At 33.9% G+C, this 22,293-nt stretch overlaps 1 protein-coding gene across 2 annotated transcripts in view; it reads right to left on the bottom strand.

Annotated features, from left to right (window-relative positions):
- Positions 1-22,293, bottom strand: part of LOC123523161 (potassium/sodium hyperpolarization-activated cyclic nucleotide-gated channel 3-like) — a 204,838-nt gene that overhangs the window by 96,841 nt on the left and 85,704 nt on the right. For both annotated transcript variants that reach the window (XM_045300835.2, XM_045300836.2), the window contains exon 3: positions 20,696-21,420. In XM_045300835.2, coding sequence (XP_045156770.2) covers positions 20,696-21,420 — 725 coding nt within the window. The remainder of the gene's footprint in view (positions 1-20,695; positions 21,421-22,293) is intronic.

Raw genomic sequence — 22,293 nt, 5'->3', positions numbered from 1 at the left:
TGCCGACATTTCAGTTTTTGTTTCTCTGCTTTACGCTTTACGAAGGCAAATATTACCTGTCATATAAAATATATTTAAAATATCAACTACAATAAACTTTTAGTGTTACATTTGCACCATGTCTGAGTGTCCAGACAGTTCAAATATCTCTGTTTAGCCGGTCAGTGCAGTGTTAATTACAAATATACCAAATACATGCGTCTTCAGTGGCCAGTCTGGGTAGTATTAAGTAGCAGTTTCACAAAAATATGCCTCTTTCAGCAGCCAGCCAGAGATGTGTTGATAAGAAATATAACAAAATATGCAACAGCTTGTTCTGTCTTAACTTAAACCATAACAAAAATATGCTTCTTTTAGCAGCCGTTGATTCGAATTGTAACAAAATTACGCCTCTTTCAGCAGCCAGTCAAGGTAGTTTTAATTAGAAATGTAACAAAAATATGTCTCTTTTAGACTGTTTAGTGTTGGAAACTATATCTCTTTAGCAGCCAGTCATGGTAGTATGAATTAGAAATATTACAAAACTATGCCTCTTGCAGCAGCCAATCACGGTAATACTAATTTGAAATATACAAAAATGCCTCTTTCAGCAGCTTCTCAGGGTAGAGATGAGGTAATATGACTGCTTTCAAGCTCTTTGATGTAATAGATTGGTATTGTGTGGGATGGAGTTGGGATGGGGAGTTACACGGTGTCCATGCAGGCATTTTGTCCGACAAGGGCAAACACTTAGACACGGAGCATCCTTGAAAGAATTCTAGGACAGTAAAATGATACGAATATGTCTATTGACCTTGATAATATCTTCTGACAATCGGCACTTCCTGTTCGATAACGTGTTTTTTTCCGTATCCAATCTCAGCATTCTGTGGTTGATATGAAAATGAATTTTCTTTTACGTCCGAAGGATGGCGAAATTGTATACGGAGCGGAGAATAATTAATCGTACAATAAGCGCTGATTGTCTTACGGGTTCATTCTTAAATATCATTAAAATATACCCATTTTTCCATATGAAGATCTTACGGTGGCTACTTTCTTTAGCGGGACTTTTCAAGTTGGACATTTTGTTTTTGTTGCCATTATCATATAATTAGAACAATTAAGCAGTGCAAGTTTGCATTTGTTACCGTTCGCCCTGATACCAACCATTTGCATTAATTTGCAAAAGAAAAATAAGTTTTCAGTTTGTTTTATTTGGGTAAAATTTACCAATCTCCATCTCCATTTATTACTACACATATTTTTATATAGTTTAAAACCTGTTATGTTGTTTAAACTGGAAAGTAAAGTAATTACCACACCCCCCTTTTTCCTACCCCTTTCTCACCCTTTTTTCCCTATATCTTGCATAAAATTAAAACGTACTTTTGGATTTTTGAAGCCTAATTATCTTTTGCAATATATAATCCATATGGACGAGGAACTTCGATTTAAATGTCGTACGGTTATCTAAAACTTGCAAAGATGAAAACCATGACATAGTTTGAAATAAAACATCGACACATTTAAAATAAGAACGAGTTTTCCTTTTGTAAGTTTATTGATCTATAATAATATGTATGAGAATAAAGGAATATAATTTTACACAAAAATAATACATCCACTGATAAACGAGAGACCTTCTTTATTTTATTGAGTAATTACCGGAAATATGAAGAATTCTACGACATCTGTGTGATATTCCGCAGTTTTCGTATACCTCTTAAAAATAATCACTGACCTTTCCTCAAAATAATTTGTTTTACGACATATACATATATACTCAGAACTTCAGTTACAATTTCCAAAAGCTATGGTTCCAATCGCATTTCTTGTGCAAAACAGTTTTAATACTTTTTCCAATGGGTTGTTTAATTGCAAACGTAATAAAACTACTCGAGAAACAATCATTTGAAAAACATGTTTGACATATTAATAACCCATGAATGTTAGTTAATTATTACGGAATTCATGAATATATCCAAACCTATGATCTAAATTTACGGCGATCTTATGTCTTATTTCGAGGCTGTTTTGAAGTACTTTAAAAATCAATGTTTACCTGACAACTAGTCAGTCAGAGAAATCACCAAATAAATGGCAAGGCAATGGTGCTAAACACAGTATGTAAGTATTGACTAAATAACACTGTACATATTTGACAACATTCATTAGTTTTCTCTCTTGGTAAAATGTGAGTACTGAATGTTTCCCTATCAACCTGACCAGTCAAATAATATTTTACATATCATTTAGTTAGACTATGCGCTTGTAAGGATAATGTGCCAATAAGAATGAAAATCGTTTTCATGCAAAAAAAAAAAAAAATCTGCTAATATCAAAATATATACAAATTTCTTCCAAATTATCCAAAATAACTATGCTTTATCATTTATAACACTTGAATAATTTTACAATATATATACGATATAACACGGAAAATATTATATATTTGTCTGGAAGTAATATTACCATTGCAAAGATGCATATGGCTTGCCCAAAGTTTTGATAAACATAGATGGAAGCAAACAATATTGTGACAATGTCAATAAAGCAGAAATAAGAGCGATGTTTTAAAATTCAATCGGTCAAAATCATCAAACCTTATATCAACTTGGAACAGGCATACATTGACAATAAACACCCCTTTTCGATGCCCACGACAAAGGGAGAGATTCTGCCATTTCAGTACCTAATTATCCAATAGGAAGCCTCCTACGGCAAAAAATATCTGTCGTCATTTTGCTGTTTAATTACGGCAAAGGAGGTATCATAATAATATGAGCTGACGAAGGAAAAGATGTAATGAGCCCCCAGCGTTCGTTTGATTAGGCAAGGAATCTCTTCATGTAGCAGTATTAGATAATTAGGTATCATCGCAACTATTTGAGCCGTGCCATGAGAAAACCAACATAGTGGGTTTGCGACCAGCATGGATCCAGACCAGCCTGCGCATCCGCGCAGTCTGGTCAGGCTCCATGCTGTTCGCTTTTAAAGCCTACTGCAATAAGAGATACCGTTAGCGGACAGCATGGATCCTGACCAGACTGCGCGGATGCGCAGGCTGGTCTGGATCCATGCTGGTCGCAAAGCCACTATGTTGGTTTTCCCATGGCACAGCTCATTTAATATTTCTTTCAGAACTAGAAAACGACCGAAAATCAAACAAGCTGAATTTTGACTAGTATTATGTTCTGAACAGAGTCAGTGGAGTCCACGTCTAATTTCAGGACAATTTAGAAATTAAATTTAAGGTGAATGTCGTCTACTGATTTGCTGTTTAGTGTTATATTAGGAAGTAATGTCTTTGTGCCTTTCCACTTATTTCTAATGTAAGCCTGCAGAAAAAATAAAACTATTTATGTTTCATTGTACAACCCTCCTATATTTTGTCCATTCAATATATGCATTATCCAACGTTTCTGTTTTTTGCCTATTTAATCTATGTTCCAGTTTTTACTTTTTCTATATTTTGTCTATTCAATCTATGTTACATTATTCGGCTTTTCTGTATTTTGGTCTATTCAATCTATGTTCCATATATGACTTCTCTGAATATTTGTCTATTCAATCCATGTTACATTATTCAACGTTTCTGTATTCTTTGTTCCATTATTCAACATTTATACATATTTATGTCTATTCTATCTATGTTCCATTGCTCTACATTCCTATATTTTAGGCAGACTTCAAGCGTTTTAACTAAAAAGGTTGTAAACAAGTCTTGACTGTTTCTCTTGACATTGTGTTTGCACGAAACTAAAACGCTTTAAGAAATGTTTTAAGTGAAGTATTTTGTTGAGGCGATATAGTTAGAAACCATTGAGACGTTACTTAACAGCTACAACACTAGAAACGTGTCGTAAAATACTTATAATTTAATTGCCGCTGTTGTTCGCGCTTCCATCCAAAGCGAACTGCTTTACGAGAACACGTAATCTCAGGGATATTGCCGTGTCATTACGGACCCTCTACCTTATATCGAACATAATAATAATTATTTAAGTACAAAATAGACATAAGACTTGAGGGGAGGACTCTATGATAAGCAGTTTTTAAATCCTACCAGGACTGAACTGTTTTGATGTCTGTCTTCTGGCCTGTTTCGTCGGACCCTTAAGGGTGTTTCTCTTGTTGCTCTGTCTTCTGAAAAGGCATTGAGTACATACGTTTTTGGTTCTAAAGGTTTGCTTTTTGTATATTTATACACGAGCATTTTTGTGTTTTACATGCCATGCCTTTTTGTTTCCATTACGTGTGTTAGAGATTCACCTGGAGGGGATTACTTTTATTTACACTGTCCCGTGTCTTTGGAACATGGTGGTGGTAGGGGGGGGGGGGGGGGTGAGTGAGGTTGGGTGCGCACCATTAACCGGTTAAAGCTCCCCAGTGGTGTTTTTGCCACTGACCGTCCAAGGCGGTGCCCCAGTGTTCCTTTGTTTGTTCGTTTTGTCCTAATGTGTTGGCTTTGTGTGTGCGCGTGTATGTGTGTGTGTGTGGTGTATTGGCCTTGTGTGTGCGGGTGTTGTGCACGTCTGCGTGCTGTAGGTTTCGTTTTCGGGAGGCTGCGTTTTTGGTACGTGGCATTCCCTGTTTGATATTTGTCTTTGTTTTGTTTTTTAAAAACAGGTATATTAACTACAAACAAAATATATTAGTGTATACGTTTGTATGGCTTATATCAAGTTTTTGGAAGCCAGCAAGTAACCATATGGCACAAAACGAGTGACTTAATAATGGAAATGAACGAAGGTGTGAAGACAATAACAAAAACATAAAACAGCATGGTACTTTTACCTATTTCATCTCCTATATTTCTTCGTAGTTTCATTAGGATACATTCTTAGAATATTTATAAACATAAAACCGCCAACGCGTATTTTGATAACATCTTATTTTGCACAGTCCTTTAATTGGCTTAAACATGTCGCATAGCTTAACTTTTTCAAATCAACGCTAATTGTCAAAATGTACAATGTAAATGTACTTATTCAGGTAAAAGATTAGAATATTGACAGTTTTAATGTAATTGGTGTAGAATGAACAGTCTGACACTGTTGAATGTCCGGGCAAAATAAATAACAACGTGTACTAAATTGTAAAAAAAAATGCATTCATTATAGATTCCGAAGGTAACGAAAAGGTGAAAGGTGGACTCTTTGGAAGAATGGGACACAGCAAACAAATCATGAGCCAAGCCAATTATAAATAGGAACTGTATTGTCAAGGACAAAACAATCAAATAAAGGAACACAGTGGGGCACCGGCTGACCAGGGTCAGTCTAAACCGGTAAATGGTGCACCAAACATCTCTCTTAATACCCAACCTATTCCAATGTTACCTGGCAGTATCTAGAAAAGTTTTCCTCGCCCGGTGAACTGTTTTAAACGTAATGGTTAAAGAAGGCAGAAGACAGACCATTAGAAGACAACATATTAAGGGCATGAAATCTCCGTCTACTTTTCGTACCTTTCCAATGTTAAATATCTCAGAAGTTGTGATTACTTACTGATAAGCAGAACTCACTTCATACGTTTGAACTGAAATTATTTCGGAGTGAAAGCGTGAAAGTTACAGAATATTGGCGATTATTTTTTATTAGCGAAGTTTGAGATATATACTCCACGCAAATTTCACTTGGTATATATCCTTACCTCAATGTATTCCATAAACGAGAGGAGATATTTGCTGGTGTTACAATTCATTAACAACAATTGCAAATACATCTAAAGCGCTATTTACATAATGATCTATGACAAACGTTTCCAAGAAATGAGCCCGATTGATAAGCCAAGGTAAGATACGTAAGTATTCTTGATTTATGCCAACTCAGTAAACTCAAGACAAGATAATTATATAAGTATTCTTGAGTTAAGATCACTCGGTAAATTCAAGAAAAGATATAAGTAATCTTTACGCCCGATTGTTGAATCTAAGTTAATATACGCCTACTCAGTAAACTCAAGTTAAGATTTGTAAGTATTCTTGAATTGTGCCTACTCGGTAAACTGAAGATAAGCTATATTCTTCGTTGAATCCAAGGTACGATAAATCAGTATTCTAGCAACATGCCTAATTACCATGCTCAGGGTAATATATTTAAGCACTCTTACAATACGCCCACACTGTTAACTCAAGTAAGGATACTAGACAAGTATTCCTGAATAATGCCAAAATGGAAAACTCAAGGTAAAGTATATTTGAGCATAACGGAAGTTACCAAATATTTAGACGCAAAGGCAATTTTTCACTTGATTCTAATACGGTTTCGTCAAAATCAAATGAAGGTCAACACTCAAATATGTTAGACATCTTCCTTTGAAGTAAACTTCTTTTAAACACAGTATCAACAGAGTTCTTAAATATTAATAATCTGTTGAATTATCGCTTACCTTAACTTTGGTATCACTTTAAACGATTATATTCATTTATTCATTTCATATGTCAACAGAATTCCCATGGCTTCAACTTCTGGTCAAATAAATATTTAAGTAAAATTATTTACATTACATTGTTAACAAGCAATATTTAACAAACGGACTATTAACAACGCCTGTATATACTTATGAATATAGTACCTAGCTTAAACAAGTAATGTTAGAAAACATATGGCACCCCGTGAATAAAATCAACAGAAGTGTGCAAATAATAACAATAGAATATAACAGCATGTTATTTAACCCTAGCTGTCAGGCGATTTACAGCTTTCAAAAGTTTTGGACGATCAGACGCCGATTAAATGGGCGTCTGATCAGTTCCAGCTGTTTGCTCTCTGACAATATTTTTCCAATTTGGAGCAAATTGAATGAACTTTACAAATTTAGCAGGACATTCCACAACACAATTTATACTGTTTGTAAAGTTAAATACGTAGTTCTGAGACATTCTCAATGTTATGGGAGAATGCCTTCTGAATGTGTTTTTTTCCAGTTGGTCTTTCGCCCATACCTTTTCCATAGAATTTCAAGAATGAAGGAAGATATTGCACACGTGGGAAATCAAATAATACTTTTATACTTTTTATATGTAAAAGGTTAGTCTTATGGAACCTTCGATGATTTATCGCTTAGTAATATACAGAGACCATATGTGTTAACACTTAAAATCCCGCATAAAATATATATTGATAGTTAAATGATCACTCCGTTTTTGAGGAATTTCGTCATAACACCGAACGAACATATTGATTCAATATCTTTAGTCATTATAAAGTGCAATAACTCAGTTATGCGCCAGTGGGGTGATATGTTCAATATCACCACATTAGTCTGTGTGGTTTAATGGAACTAAACTACCATTATAGTACAGAGAATGTCTGAGACTGGTTTCATTTTTTTTCTCTTTCTCTAGAGTATATTACATAAGATTATCACAACCATAGAAAAAGATACAATACTTGGTTTGACTTAGACTGTCTATGAGAGGGTTATAATATGTACAACAACTCTATTTAACCCCAAGCACAACCGAATCTCTGTTACAGATTCTAAGATGACTAACGGCTCAATTGCGGTGCATATGAGCACTGAACCGTGGTAAAACAGACGATAAACCACGCGAATGCCTTGCCTATTTAGCTAAATAATATTAAATGAACCAAATAATCACAAAAGAACCAGAGTAACAGCAACAACAATTCTAAGTAAGCTCGTCACAGGGCACTAGAGGTGTATCAGATTAACTAAGCAAAATGCAAGCATGTTCGGTACGATTAAAATCGTTGATTCAATAAATATATCAGAAGAGCCTTTAGTAAGAAAACAAATACAATAAAAAGCACAAAAAGATGCTAGTGGAGATGGTGCATTAGAGGTAACGAAACGTGCAAAATTCAGCACGCCCACTAGCACAAACTAGACTTATTCATTAAACACATACTGGATGCGACTAAGATTCAATGACAATTACTTAATATCTGCCAATTTTATCTAAATCATTTAAATGTAAAACCTTGTATATTATTACAGTTTCTAGTATATATATATACGTATTCCTAGCAAAATGGTATCTAATATACAGCTGTTATTTTAGCATCACTTAAAGCAATGGCATGTTAACGAGCGTACCAAATATTTTATTAAATGAAGTTTCTGACTGGTTTATCAATGTTAGAGGCATATTTGTAATAAAACTAAAAAGACGTGTGAAAACGAACCAAAATGGACGGCGATATCTTTGAAGATCATTTAATGATGCTAACATGTTATAACTGAACATTTTGTAACCTTAATTTTCTCTTACAATAAGCACTTTATGGCGTTATTTCCAACTGTATGAAATATTTGACTTCTGGGAAATAGTTTAACGTAATTTCTTAAGGCCAACTCTTTTTCCATAATTAATTTTAAGGACTCCTGCTCTTCAATCACTGGGAGTTGTAATGTGATCATCTGTATTTTATGGTTTGTAAAACTACGAAGAACAACGGTATGTGATACTGTAACTATTGCATATTACACGTAAATCTAAATTCTAATTTTCCGATTTGTATTAAACCTGTAAAATTAGAAATTACACATGCAGCAGCCAAAATGATATAGAATAAGGTTCGTTTTGTAAACCCATATTTCGATATGAAGTAAATTTGACGTAACTGAGTTTGAAACAGATAAACCTATCTAATGTGGTAAAGAAGAATATGCATGGCCATAAAAGGCTAAACAGTAAAATATTTAAGATATTAATATAAGTAAGTTTATTTGAAAGTTTGCAATACATATGATAAGTGTGCAATATATGATATCCACATTTTACAAACGTATCTTTATATATATATATGCTATGCTGTCAGTACAAATAATGTGTGGAATCACACAACATTGTTTCTTTTTAGAGTAATACTCATGCACCAGAGTAGCACGTTGACGACCTTAACAACTCGAGAACGGTCACTGCTAGTAGTAAGCTAATAATAATAAGAATCCAAACATGATCAGCTGATCAAAGGAGAAATAACAACAGCTTTCCTACGTTTCAAATGTTACCTATTGTGTTATGATTAGCTAAGTTTCATAATCATTCCATCTGGCTTATATATCTGTTATCTGTGTGTGCTACACTGACGTATGATATTCCAGTCATGTAATGCTGGTGTGATACCTCTCACTATAATTGTATTATTCTGAATAAAACATGGCATTTGGTGGAGAATTATCGAACTTAACTACCATTAAGCAGCACAGTATCGCCGAGCTTGATCTTTGATTTTCTTTTCCGAAACATCTAACTAAGAAAGAAGTACTACAAAGAGTGTAGAACATTTTGCAAGTCCTGCTAAATGCTAATATTTCAAACAGCCATGTTTCAGAATTTAAACCGAGTTAACAAGCAATGAAATAGATTTAGCCCCATCCTTTATTTTCTCTCTGAGCTGACATCTCTATCAAAACATGTTAACTATTTGAAAGTTTGATTTTCCTTAACAGCTGTTACAAATTCTTTTCAAAAATTACCAAAATTTTGACTACTAGAAAAAATATCATATTTCAGACAAAAATATAATATTGTTTTATACATGTAGTTATTATCGTTAGAAAACCACAGTCTTTTTTCTTTAAAAATGCCATTCTTGACAGTTATATCACACTTATTGTTTAACAGGAAGCTGCTACTTTAGCAACAATAACATTATCGCATGTTAACATACGTATCTTTCATATATTTGAATATTATGTGAATAAAGGTTTATGAGATATTTATTTCATAGAAAAGCTGTGTCTTCATAAACATTACAGAAAGAGTAAATAATAAAACTTGTGAAAAGATCCTTTGGAAGCATTGAACGCAACCGAGCAACATAATATCAGACTAGGTTTGACTGAGTTTGCTCATGAGAGCATGACAGGACACGACTCATGCCCCTTACCATCAGCTTGACTGGAAAAAATAGGCTATGCCTCCAACTTTGCTCTAACTAAACAACAAAAACACAATTAATGGTATGAGATAAAAGTTATACAATGTTCAGCATGAGTTCTAAGGTTAACGTCATTCTCTTAGCACCAAACTCATAAACAAACATTAACCCAAACGAAAATCGGATTTTAGGACAGACAAAGTAAATAATTAATGATTCTGGAAAGAAGCGTGTATATATTTTTGTTATACAACAATTGAAATGTATACTTAACAACATGTAGCTATCAAGTAATGTGCGGAATGTTTGATTTATATTTTAGCCAGATTTTGCGTTGGAAGATAAAATTTCTTCTGTATTGTACCACTGGTCAAAATGCTAGGAGCGAATATCTCCCCTACCGCGACAATGTTTAGATTTTTTTCTCTCCCTTAAAACACGGATGATACGTATTTGATAAAAAGAATGATGTACTGTGTCTTCGCACAGACTGTTCTCAATGTTACGTTATTGCAAATTCGATATCATACTTTCAATTTGTTTATATTGAATAATAAATTTTAGCATGCACGTTGTCTGGTTAGATACATCGTTGTTACTACACAGTTGCTCGACACTTGTTTCACCACTAAACAATCGATATATGAAGATTCCTAGACAAGCCTAATGTCTTAATGTGGAAGAGAATAAAATGTATTCTGGCATGCCGGACAGGATTTTTCTTGTTATCATTGATGCTTGAAAATCTCATCTTACTCCGAAGGATGTATAATGACTGTCTAGCTGTAGTTTAGGAAGGAATGAGTATATATGAATTATGAAATCCCTTTAAAGAAAACCATTCATTTCATTTTATTTCTCCTATTATTTGAAGAATACGGTATGCAAGAAAAAGATTTTGCTACTAGTTGCAGGTATGGACAGAGGTATCCGGCTCCCGGTGTTGTTTTTTTTTTCGGAAGAGTCTCGTTACAGCCTTAACAGTAATAGGTCAGATAGAGGATTCGAACCACTCCATCATTCAGTGTAAGATGCTTATAATGCAGAGTCATGGTAATTAGGATAGACATAATAGAAAACAAGAAATATCTTTAAAAATGATGGTCGGCGAATTGTAATAAGGAAAGAAGTTTATGAATTTTTCATCTAACATTCATCTTTCATCTAACATTTTTCAAATTGCAAAACTAAACACCGCATTTTAACAATTTAAACGGTTCTCTTTTAATTTTTCGCAAAGGTTTCGTAGGGTTGCAATTTTGTTTCGTTTATCCTTAGACGAATAATTACAGCAGTAGATTGATGAAGATTCATGAAGCGTTAAACGTGTTTATATTTTTAGCTAAATTGGTCCCTATCCCCATTTGTAACAAAATAGCAGGAGACCTTACGATATTGTTACACATCGAGTTTGATAAAAATCCATTACATTTTAGTCGTTAATGCGAAGAAAGGCATATCTACTTTTAGCTTTAGTGGTCCCTAATAGGGCCCAAGTTCCTATATAAATAAATTTGGAAGTGAACCTTATAATGATGCTCCAGACCAAGTATGACAAAGATCCACCAAGCTGGTCATGAGACGCTGTATAAAGGCATTTCAAGTTTTAGCTCTAGAAGGGGTTAAATATCCCAGCTGAACAAAGTTGGTTGCGGGCCTAATAAAGATGCTACAAATCAAGTTTGATTAGAATACATGAGAAAAAATCAATTAAAGGATTTTTTCATTTATTATTTTTATTTATTTCTAAAATAGGCCAACTGATCTCGCTTTAACAAATGCATATTCGCTATTCATGAATCTTTGGACAATGACGTCACACCAATAAAAATGTGAAGGTCAAGCAAAACATACAATTGTAATTATTTCAATATTTCTGTTTCATAAGCAAAGTTTGACCGTAGTTATATATCACATAGATAAACTGTATGCACCGTACCTTCATTTCAGTGTAATGAGATTCAGTCATTATATAGCATATATATAATAAAACAGATTTCAACTGAGTTCAATATTTGCATACCATACTAAAGAAAAATATTCATATATAATAAATCAGTTAAATAATTTATAACAAATATATCAAAGCAAACAAGTACTCATTTTAATATGCAATCTGAATAAGTCAAAAAAGCAAGAAACCTTTTCATATACAGACGACAATTGTAACAAAGAAAATCTTTTAAAAAGCACTTCTCTACATAAAAGACTCTTATCACACCCTTATTCATGTGATACGCAGACCGTATTCAGCTCTTTCTTTAATTTGATATATGTTGGTATTTGAACAGGTTTTTATCATATTTATTAAACTTACTTTTCATTTTGAGACATATCAATATTCTTGCTAAATATACTGAGCCAAAGTTAGCTTTAAAACTGTGAACAGCGTCGTTTAGGATAAACGCTTTGTCTACATTTCACTCAGCGTAGCACAATCAACAGAGTGAAAGAAATTGACACTCTCGTCCAATCAGGCAGCGTGTTGCATAAATCTTCCATTTTGATAAATTATCTATAATGCGTTATCAAGTAGTTTGATTTGCAAACTGAAGTCACGTGGCATAGGTAACGAAAACCAATTTAGACGGCGTCGCCGAAAAAAGAGTTATAGAGTAACTGAAGTATGTAAAATGTTTTTATTTTCTATGACTTAATGTCGACGGTTTCGTCTAGGGAAGATTAGCTGCTGTATTTATGTCGATTTAAGATATTTGTCAGTAGAAATTATATTTGGGAGCATACTGGGTCATCCTGAATTAAGAATAATAGTCTGCAACAATGTAGAAAATGATTTTAGTTCTGGGCAAACTGAGCTACTGTAGAATTACATTGAATGCATCATAGTGGTAGAAAGAACGGCAATGAATTTTTTAAACTTTAAACTTAGTCTACTATAGAATAGAGATGTTGCAGTCAAATGGTAATAAGAATTCAAAATTGACCTTTGGATCAAAGGAGAAAATGCAACAGCGTTTTTGTAACATATTTCTAAGGTTTCAAATACTTCCTGTTGTGTTATAATTAGTTCAATTTCATAATCAGTCTATCTGGCATATGTATCTGTTACATCTGTGTGTGCTACTCTGACATACAATATTCTAGGCATGTAATGCTGGTGTGATACCTCTCACTATAATAGCATTATTCTGTGTGGCGAAGTTTTATCGAATTAAACTGCCATCAAACAGTATGAGAATTGCAAAACATATAACAAAGATTATTATTCAACTTTACAATATTACACACTGTATTAGATCAATTGCGAACATCATAAGAAACAGACAGAGCTAATACAAAACATAACTGAGCCAATATGAGAAAAACAGGGCCAATACGGAATTCAAGCATTTTGATTGGTTCAATACGGAGAAGCCACTTCCGTTAGATTTTTAAATGACGCCATTTTGTTTTACATCAGAGTTATAGATTACATTTTTTTTTCACATTTTAACAAAAAATCATCCAACATGTTCATTTAATAACCAAGTATGACTGAGCAGGATGTACGTCTTCAGAGATTACAACGATACTTTCGCTTATTTGGTATTGTGTAAAATGCAAGTGTTTCCTGTCAGAAATTCTGGCAGTTGTCAAGGAAAATAATAAGAAAATATGGAAACTCAGATTAATTAAAAGAATGAGACTTATCTTTAACCGACATTTTGATAGTGTGGACTATTTGTGCAATGATAAATAGCGATTCAAACGCTTGAAAGTGGATGAATAAATTGGCGAACAAGAGTGTCAGTTGTGAACTGCAAACAATTTCGGATAAGAATTAAACGAGGCATGGGACTATATAATATGTGCTTAGTTGGTTGTGTTATCTTGATCAACACATATGTGTATAATTTTGTGTCCCGTTGCTTGCAGCTTAAAAGGAAACTACTTTTAAAGCAGTTTTTATCACAGTTCAAATGATAAGATACTCCCTAAAGAAAATAAATAGGAATTCCAAAAAATAAGGTAAGTTCCAGTTACTCTTGATTATGTCGCATTAAAAATATCTCTCAAAATTATTCTCAAGTACCTACATACAACTCATTCTGTTTTACTGGCGAAAATGATCATGACTTCTAAAATACGTCTAAACAACGTGTCAAGATTTTTCACCTCAACGTACATACAGTAGCTGTCATAAGGTAACTCACAGAGTTCTAACGGTGTAGCTATCAACAGTTGAAAGTTGAATAATAATAATATCAATAATCAAGCGATTTCATATTGGCCTTGTTATTTGTTCAAGGGTTGTCGTATTGGCCCGAGGCCGTAAATAATATAAAAAAGTTTTGCAAGATATGCTTAATAAAAATACGCTAATATTTCACACTCGCCTTGATCATATTACTGAGTTTCAAAGCTTATTAACTGTGCAAACAAGCAATAGAATAAAATTAGCCCCTTCATTTTCTTTCGGAGATGGTGCTTATTTCTATGTCTGATAGTTTGTCTTTCCTTAAATTTTTCCAAATTCTACCAAAAATCTGAACAAGTTATTATATTTCTAGAAGAAAAAAGTTCCTATCTTTACATTTTTGTAACGTCTTGAATGGCCATGCCAGGTATATAACAAACTTTTCCAAAAGCTAAGTTTTTACTTAAACTGTTACTAAAGCAAAAACAACAGCAGTAACACGTCATAAAAATGTATGACATCTGCATTTGATGTAGGGGCTATGTTTTACGTAAGCTGACAGAACGAATTGATTTAAATAGAAAAGCTGGGCTGATTTAAGAGACATGCTTCCAGATGTGCAACGAACTAGAAAAATAGTAACACCTTTGAATATAAAACACGTCATTATTCGGCATTAAAACCAGTAAATTACGCGCGAACTTTCATTCGACATCGTAAAGGAAAGTTATCCCGCCAGCTGAATCCCTTACATACGTATTGATAACAAATAGTCCAATGTGTAAAAACACAAAACTGCTCACGTAAAAATATGGGGAAAAAACCCTAACCCTTAGCCTGCTGGCGGCAAGTGATTTTGCCGTTGCGACCAGTGCAGACCAAGATCAGCCTACACATCCGTGCAGGCTGATCATGGTCTGCACTGTTCGCTGTTCAGTCAGTACATTTTCAGTGAACACCCCTTTAAGTAATAAGTGATGCTGCCCAAACTGAATGATGGACCAGTCCATTTTAGAAATTTAGCAGGGTATGGGTAACTATATACGCTTGTACTCAGTGCCAAGTAACAAGAGAAACTTCATTACTGACGCGTAGGACAAATAACAAGTCAACTCAGTCCCATCAGGCTTTCAGAACCAGCTGCCTAATGTAAATTTCACCTGCTCCGTCAGACACAGATCAATAGGCAAATAGTCCAAACTGGGCTGAACACCAAATATGAGGCGTCACAAAATAGGCGCGTCATTACATCTTATAATAAAATGTTTTATAATCCAGTCAAATCATTTGGAAAGTTTCCATGCCCCACAAACTTACGAAGTTTGTAAATACATCCCAATAAAGTTCAGGTTTATGAAATGTAGTGTAAATCTTACAGTAGTGTCGGAGGCATTGCATGAACAAACTTTAATACTGACGGGCAGACTGACAGACAGACGCACATGGATAAATCATTATGTCTCACCCGATACATGCAGGAGACATCAGTATATATCTAATAAGATGTTGCGCATGGTACATCCCCATCTAGATGAGGTACATTAACTGAACTAAAATTGAAATAATCTCAGTTGTCATTAATTTAGTATCTGTAATATCATTAGGTATAGAGAGATGTAAATCCAAAAGAAGCAATAGTTTCTTAACTGTTAGTCTGGTTTAACTGGAAATCGCACGTGTAAACAGTATCAAAACTCATACACAGAACTTAATCTAGACAAGAAGCGAAGTATGAGACAGACAAAGTAAACTGTATCAATGTAGGTGAGAAATGTGTAAAAGGTGATGTTTTAAAACACATAAAGAAGTGTATAACTATAGCGGGCTATCAACGTTGATATATTTTGTCCGCCTAACTTTAAGCTATAAAATGGACAGATACTGGTTCGAGTCGTAAATTCGGCCAGGTCGTAAATATTCGGCCACCTACTTTAAAGCTTTTTTTCGAGCAAGATGCTTGAAAACGCGTATGTGTCATCAAAAGCACTTGCGTTAGCAACAAAGTCAGCAAAAAACAACAAGTTGTTGTGAGAAGAAAAAAAAGTTGTCCTTCCCTAATGTTGTGTACACTAAATAGCAAATATTTTGTCTCGCGGGTCGCGTGACGTCATCGCACGCGTTCGTTTATGCCGAGGCCCGGCAAGGGTTAAGTCAAATTTAATAAAACTTTAACAGGGAAAGGACTTGCGCTAACTAGCATAAAACGTGTTAAAACCAAGTTAATTAATATATTGTCCCTCAACGTCATTGAACTGCCATGTGTACGTTGTTTTTCATGTTGACGTAATTTCCTTTCAATTATCCGTTTTGGGGCCATAATACGTTTATGCTTTGCCACGAAACGCGCATATATAAAAAGGTGTTATAGCAGCACGTGAGCGCGAGAATCCCTTAACGCCCCCAAAAAGTGACAAGACATGCAGTTTTAAGCTAGAATGTGTAATAAACAGTGACGTAAACATTAAACTATCATGCAGGTGTGAGAAGGATGACAGGCACTTTTTAGATATATGTCGGCAAATATTTCCCACGTGGTATGCTATTGAAAATTGATTGCAGTTTGCTGGAAACAGAACGGTTTTGGCTGCAGCATAGATTTATTTCCAAGACAATGTTAAAAATATAACCAGCTTTATGATTAAAAAGTGGCAGAATATTTACAACCTCTAGAAGGTAAAATGTGGACGCTAAACCTGTCCGTTATTTTAAGCGCGGTTTTACTGTTTACCATATTATAAACGGCCGTTAATGATAACAATCAATGTTGCTTGTATTAAAGCACATATGGTAGAAATTTTGTACAAATCAGTTGCATAGAGAAAGAAATATTTATGAAAAACCGCAAAAAATGGCCGAATTTACGACTCGAACCAGTAGATGAAGTTTTATCATCAAATAAAGGGTGTAAATGGTGTGTGGGAGTATATTATAAGTAACCTAGATACAAGGTTATAACCTGTCTGCAAACTGCTAGAGGAACGATTAAGTGGAATATATGGAACATACTTTGACATTTATATACCTCTTGGAAGTAATGAAAGAATATGTTATATGTACATTTATGTAAAATATCTCCCCATCTCGTATTTGGTGACTACAAGACTTTTCCCCAGACAGATGTAGATATAGGAAAATGCATTAAACGCCGTCATAATTTCTAGCTCGGTTCCTTACGACTGAGGCTGTGAACATTTCAATTGTAATACTTTGTCATTACAGGAAACAAAACGTTTTTTATTACACGTTATTAATGTAATAAGGCATATCTTATCTTTCACGATATATTTAAATATGTATATTTTGCAAATATGAACATATATTATATAAAATACATATGTATGTTATCATGAAATGAACATGTTTGTATGAAAATACACTGTAAGGTTATATATTTAGCCAATTTTGATGAGGAATCAATATCTGTTGAACACAACATAATCGTAACAACACGTAATATAGGTGAAGGTAGAGGAGAACAGCTGTTCTGACTGATATCAAATAATTAAGCTTCATGATCTCAGTATTTGTCTATATTTTCAGAATGCTTTTCTTCAGCTGACTTACTTAAATAGCGTTACAATTAAGAATTCTAACACGATCCGATTCATTTTCCTATTAAACAAAGAAGGCTTGAAACAGTGAATTATTAAAGAACAATTCACTGTTCTGGCGTCACAATTATTACGTCATAGCGTCAAGCGGCGTAGCGGCGCGCTGGAAAAGAACCAGATTGAAAACGGGCAAATATTTAATGCATGCCGACAAGGGTGTACTTTAAAGTCCTTGATAACGTAATAGAATCGAAATAATATATCTCATTTAGTGATTTGCTCTTGAATAAATCACTGTTTGTCGTTCAGATGCGTAGCATTATATCACTCGGGCTGCGCCCTCGTGATATAATTCCTTCGCATCTGAACTCCAAACAGTGATTTATTCAGCGACAAATCACCGATGAGATATATTATTTCTAAAATAATTTATAGCACAACAGTGTTTAAACACTATTTATACACGATGGGCGGTAATACGTCGGGCGTAATAATTTCACGAGGGTGCAGCCCGAGTGAAATTATTTCGAACGACGTATAACCGCCTGAGTGTATAAATAGTGCTCAATCACAGTTTTGGTATATATTATTTCGATTCTAATATGTATTTTATTGTAAAAGTTATATCAAATATGATAGAACCGTTTCTTCGCGCATGCATGGCGCCAAATGTTAGGCCGTCACGCTCCTTTGTTTATACACGCCAGGACCGGAAATGGTAATACGTCTTGTGGAAGAGTTCAATTTGGGCGGAAATGTAGGCAAATTATTCTTCAAAGTGAATACCCAACTCAGTAAGTGTGTAAATTAACCAAGACAGTTGTGCAATGTGAAAAATCGTTTTAAACATTATGTTAAGTAAAATATTTGATCAAATTTGAAACCGCCATTTCTAGATGCATACTTGGTGCTTAATATCATGTCGACGTGACGTCAACATAATATCGTTGCGATGATTTAAGCATTTCTAGTCATATTTGAATTTGTATTCATTTGCTACATTTGTGTACTCTTCCACAAAACTCTACTGCTTTATCTGTTATACACATGGAATACGATAATTTGAGATATTTCGCAAATGTTGTTATTTACTGAGAACAATAAGCAGACAGAAAAGCTAGTGAATATACATCTGCTTAATATTTGTGTCAATTAAATCTACAAATTCAGGTGAAAATGTTTACAACTAGTATCATGTGAGAGGACAGACAGACAGACAAACCCATATCATTACAAAACAAAGCATTTAATCGTGAAAGTATTAACTGTTTTTTTTTTAAGAAAAATAATTAAAATACAAACGAATATTATGTTTTCTGTGTGCTCGTTTTCGATCTACTGCGCTATGGAAAGGACAGTCTCTAGTGTTGCGAGTTTGTCTAATCCGGCTCTTTAGCACTTTGATTATGTATATACATTGTATTCAGATATGATATTGTAATAATTTTATGTCAGAAAGGAATGCAATATTATAACATATCATTAAATAAATCGAAAGTGTGTTATGAGACTGAACAGATAAATTTTCATATATATCTTCCATCAGTAAACAATCGATCTACGAATATTCCTAGACATAAGGTGAAAATTAAGATTTAAAGCGTCTTGCTCAGAAGGAGTATATCTTCAATAACTGACAGTTTGAAATTAAAATATATATCTTACATAGCGAAAAGAGGTAAAATAGTATTATGTTTTAAATATGTTCACAATTGAAAATGTTTCTATTCTAGTTAAATCTGTAAGAAGGTCCTTTGAAATAAAAAATGCAAGTAAGAAAGGACATTACAGAGTCTGCACATGAGAGGCAAACATGTTTTCTGTACTATGAAAACGCAATTTTCGAACATAGTGTTAGGAAGAGGATTTAATACTTTAGACAGTCTTAATTCTTTTTTTTAAAGTTCTGACAGAATCTTTAAAAGACTGAAATTAAATGATCTAAAAAATAGTTAAGATTTCTAATTTGTGAACGGGGCATTGATAAATACATTTTTGCATGATATTGTGTTGCTCAGATTCCCTCTAGATTACAAAACAAAAAAGTTATGAATTGTGAAATGATGAAGAAATTATTCTACTACAATTTGAAAATGAGTTGATACCATTTTTCACTTCTTGAAAATTCTTATCTTTAAGAATAAGTCTGAATGTCCGGTTGACATTTCATATAACATTCTGGGTATGGTAGGATTTTCCAAATGTAATTGACCATCACTGTGAGTAAGTCGCTTTAATGTAGCTATATATAACTTTGTATCAACGTATAATCGCTCCTCGTGGAGGATAATGCCTTACTGTTTAAACAATGTTATAAACATACAAGTGTTATGATCTGCTTTTAACAATGTAATCTTGCCCATGGGATTCCCAGTGGCAAAAATGTCTGGAAACTACATGAACATGTTAAGATTAGCTTTTACGCTGCTCTAGATTAATTGATTATGTTTACCTTTTGTTCTTCATCTGTTTTTTTTTCTATGTTACTTCAGAAATTAGATTCGATTTTTAATACATTTATCTTCATCAATTAATATGAGAAAACGTTTAATTACTACATTTTCATATAATTCTTGATCTTAACATACATACGAACATTTGTTGCACATGCATATTTTGTATTGTAAGTCATTAGAGCTTGTATCTTATTTATGTCTCTAACTCGTGTAAAAAATGTTCTGTCGATATGCGTCAAAAGTTCATATGCAGTTTAGTTTGAGTTCTCCATCAGCCTCTGAAGTGTTCAGAATTTGATTACATTCTAACTTAGATGTCAATACTCTGCGTATGAAGTCAACTGATATCCATACTACTATAGAGAGATATTGTTCCTTTTAACGTCGTCTTAATATAAAGGTAATTACAGGCAAAATTGCTAAATATGGCTATTCAATTTGCTAAATATTGATTTATAACATGTGCCATTTACTTTGTCAGAGTGGTACCGCTTGTTCATCAGTTTCTTATAGACACATTTTTAAGTTACATAAACATTGAATGAATATTGATAAAGTGACTATTGGCACAGTTGCAAAATATGGCTTTTTAAATGGTTAAATATCAATTCAAACTGAGCATGTGAGCAAAATGTAGTATAGTATTGATATAGTAACATAATTTAATGGTAAATTAAATATGACTTTATGCAAAATTAAAATGACACTTACCTGAAGTTACTGCAAGGATGTATAACCCAATTTCCTTGGCGTTTATGTCGCATCTTTTCTTTGAGCAATGCATTTTTATTGCCAAATAATTTCATAGCAAGCTTATTATCCGAAGGTTGGAAAAATGCATAAATTTGTTCCCTCAAAAAGCTGGTCGGACTTGACTTTTCCATATTTACACTATTAGTACTATTAGGTAATAATTCCTCTTTTGGTGTGCCATAAAGGCTAGTCTCGTCTCCGATAAATTGCACCTTCATTTCTGGTTTGTAATTAATTTCGGGACTTAAATAGTCACTATATATAGAGTCATCATCCGAATCAATAGTGATCGTTATCGATGGGTTTTCTCGCGCACACTGCGGTAAACACGGCATAGCAGAATCTATTTTATCCTGTGTAGCTTGAGTGCTTAAATTCCGGGACTGCGCGCCCATTCGTTTAAGTTTTAAACTCGGAACGCGCTTAGATGCTCTTGGAGTTCGTTGCGTAGAATCCATATTGATCATTCTTATTGCACTGCCATTGGCCGGCTTCTTATTGAACTTTACGGAATCTGAACGCGGTATGCTTGGACACAGCGACGCTGCTCTTCTGTGCGGAGGCGTGGACAGCTTTGGTGAGGAGAGTTGCGGAGAACTTGTAGCTGTTGACTCTGACACGGGAACATCGCGCACAGTGTCATCGCTGTCTGGAACAGACTCTTTCTCCTTTGGGGTAACAGGCTGGAAAAAATACAGATGGTAAATATTGATAATGTACACGATTCTATACATACACAAGATCGATCTCCTGATTATATAGTACAGAATGTTAACACAAGAATGTTTAGGAATGACATGTGGATTTACGGATAACAATGATATTGCAGTTTTCAGGAATTGATTTTTGTTACCAGTTAGAAGATACATACGCAAGTGTGACTTAATACTGTTGAAATGTCTTAAAATTATTATAGAAATATTGGCAACAGATCATTTCGTGGTATTAATATAACTTGGCAAGAGTACTTATCAATTTGGTTTGACAGTACGTAAGAATAAAACTTCATATTGGTACAAGATTTAACGCGGAAAGCCATTTTACTCATTCAAAATGAATACAGAATTTACAGTTCTTTAAAATACAGATATATGTATCTTCAGGAGAAGTCATATTCAATAGCACTGTACTCTAATAGAACATATCACTATATAGCTTGAACTGCATACGTTCCCTATATATTACGTGTCTGCCTTATTGTCTTTTCCTTAGCGATACTGAGTTCCAATTAACTGTTTTCATTAAGGGGCATGCATGATGTTCTCGTATCGAAAAAAATGTCAGATAAATGTTGTAAGATATTCTGAAGAATCCTGTTGAAAGGGACGTAACATCGTATTTGAAAATACAATGTGCAGAGTGTATTTGTGCGTCTTTTTGTACAGATATATGCATTTCGTAAAACTTTATAGAACTTTTGTATCTGGAGCAATCCGTCTAAGTGCTTTTTGTTCAATGACTTGTGATAGCATGCTGTTCTAAATATTTGTAGGGTTTCTGCTCTTAAATTTTATTAATGTGAAGATATCTCTAGATTCGCCGGTATGTAGTGTATA

Source organism: Mercenaria mercenaria, chromosome 8 (genome assembly GCF_021730395.1).
Source record: "Mercenaria mercenaria strain notata chromosome 8, MADL_Memer_1, whole genome shotgun sequence".
Taxonomy (NCBI): Eukaryota; Metazoa; Mollusca; class Bivalvia; order Venerida; family Veneridae; genus Mercenaria; species Mercenaria mercenaria.
Note: the sequence above shows the minus strand (reverse complement) of the source record. Positions and strands in the feature narration are given on the sequence as shown.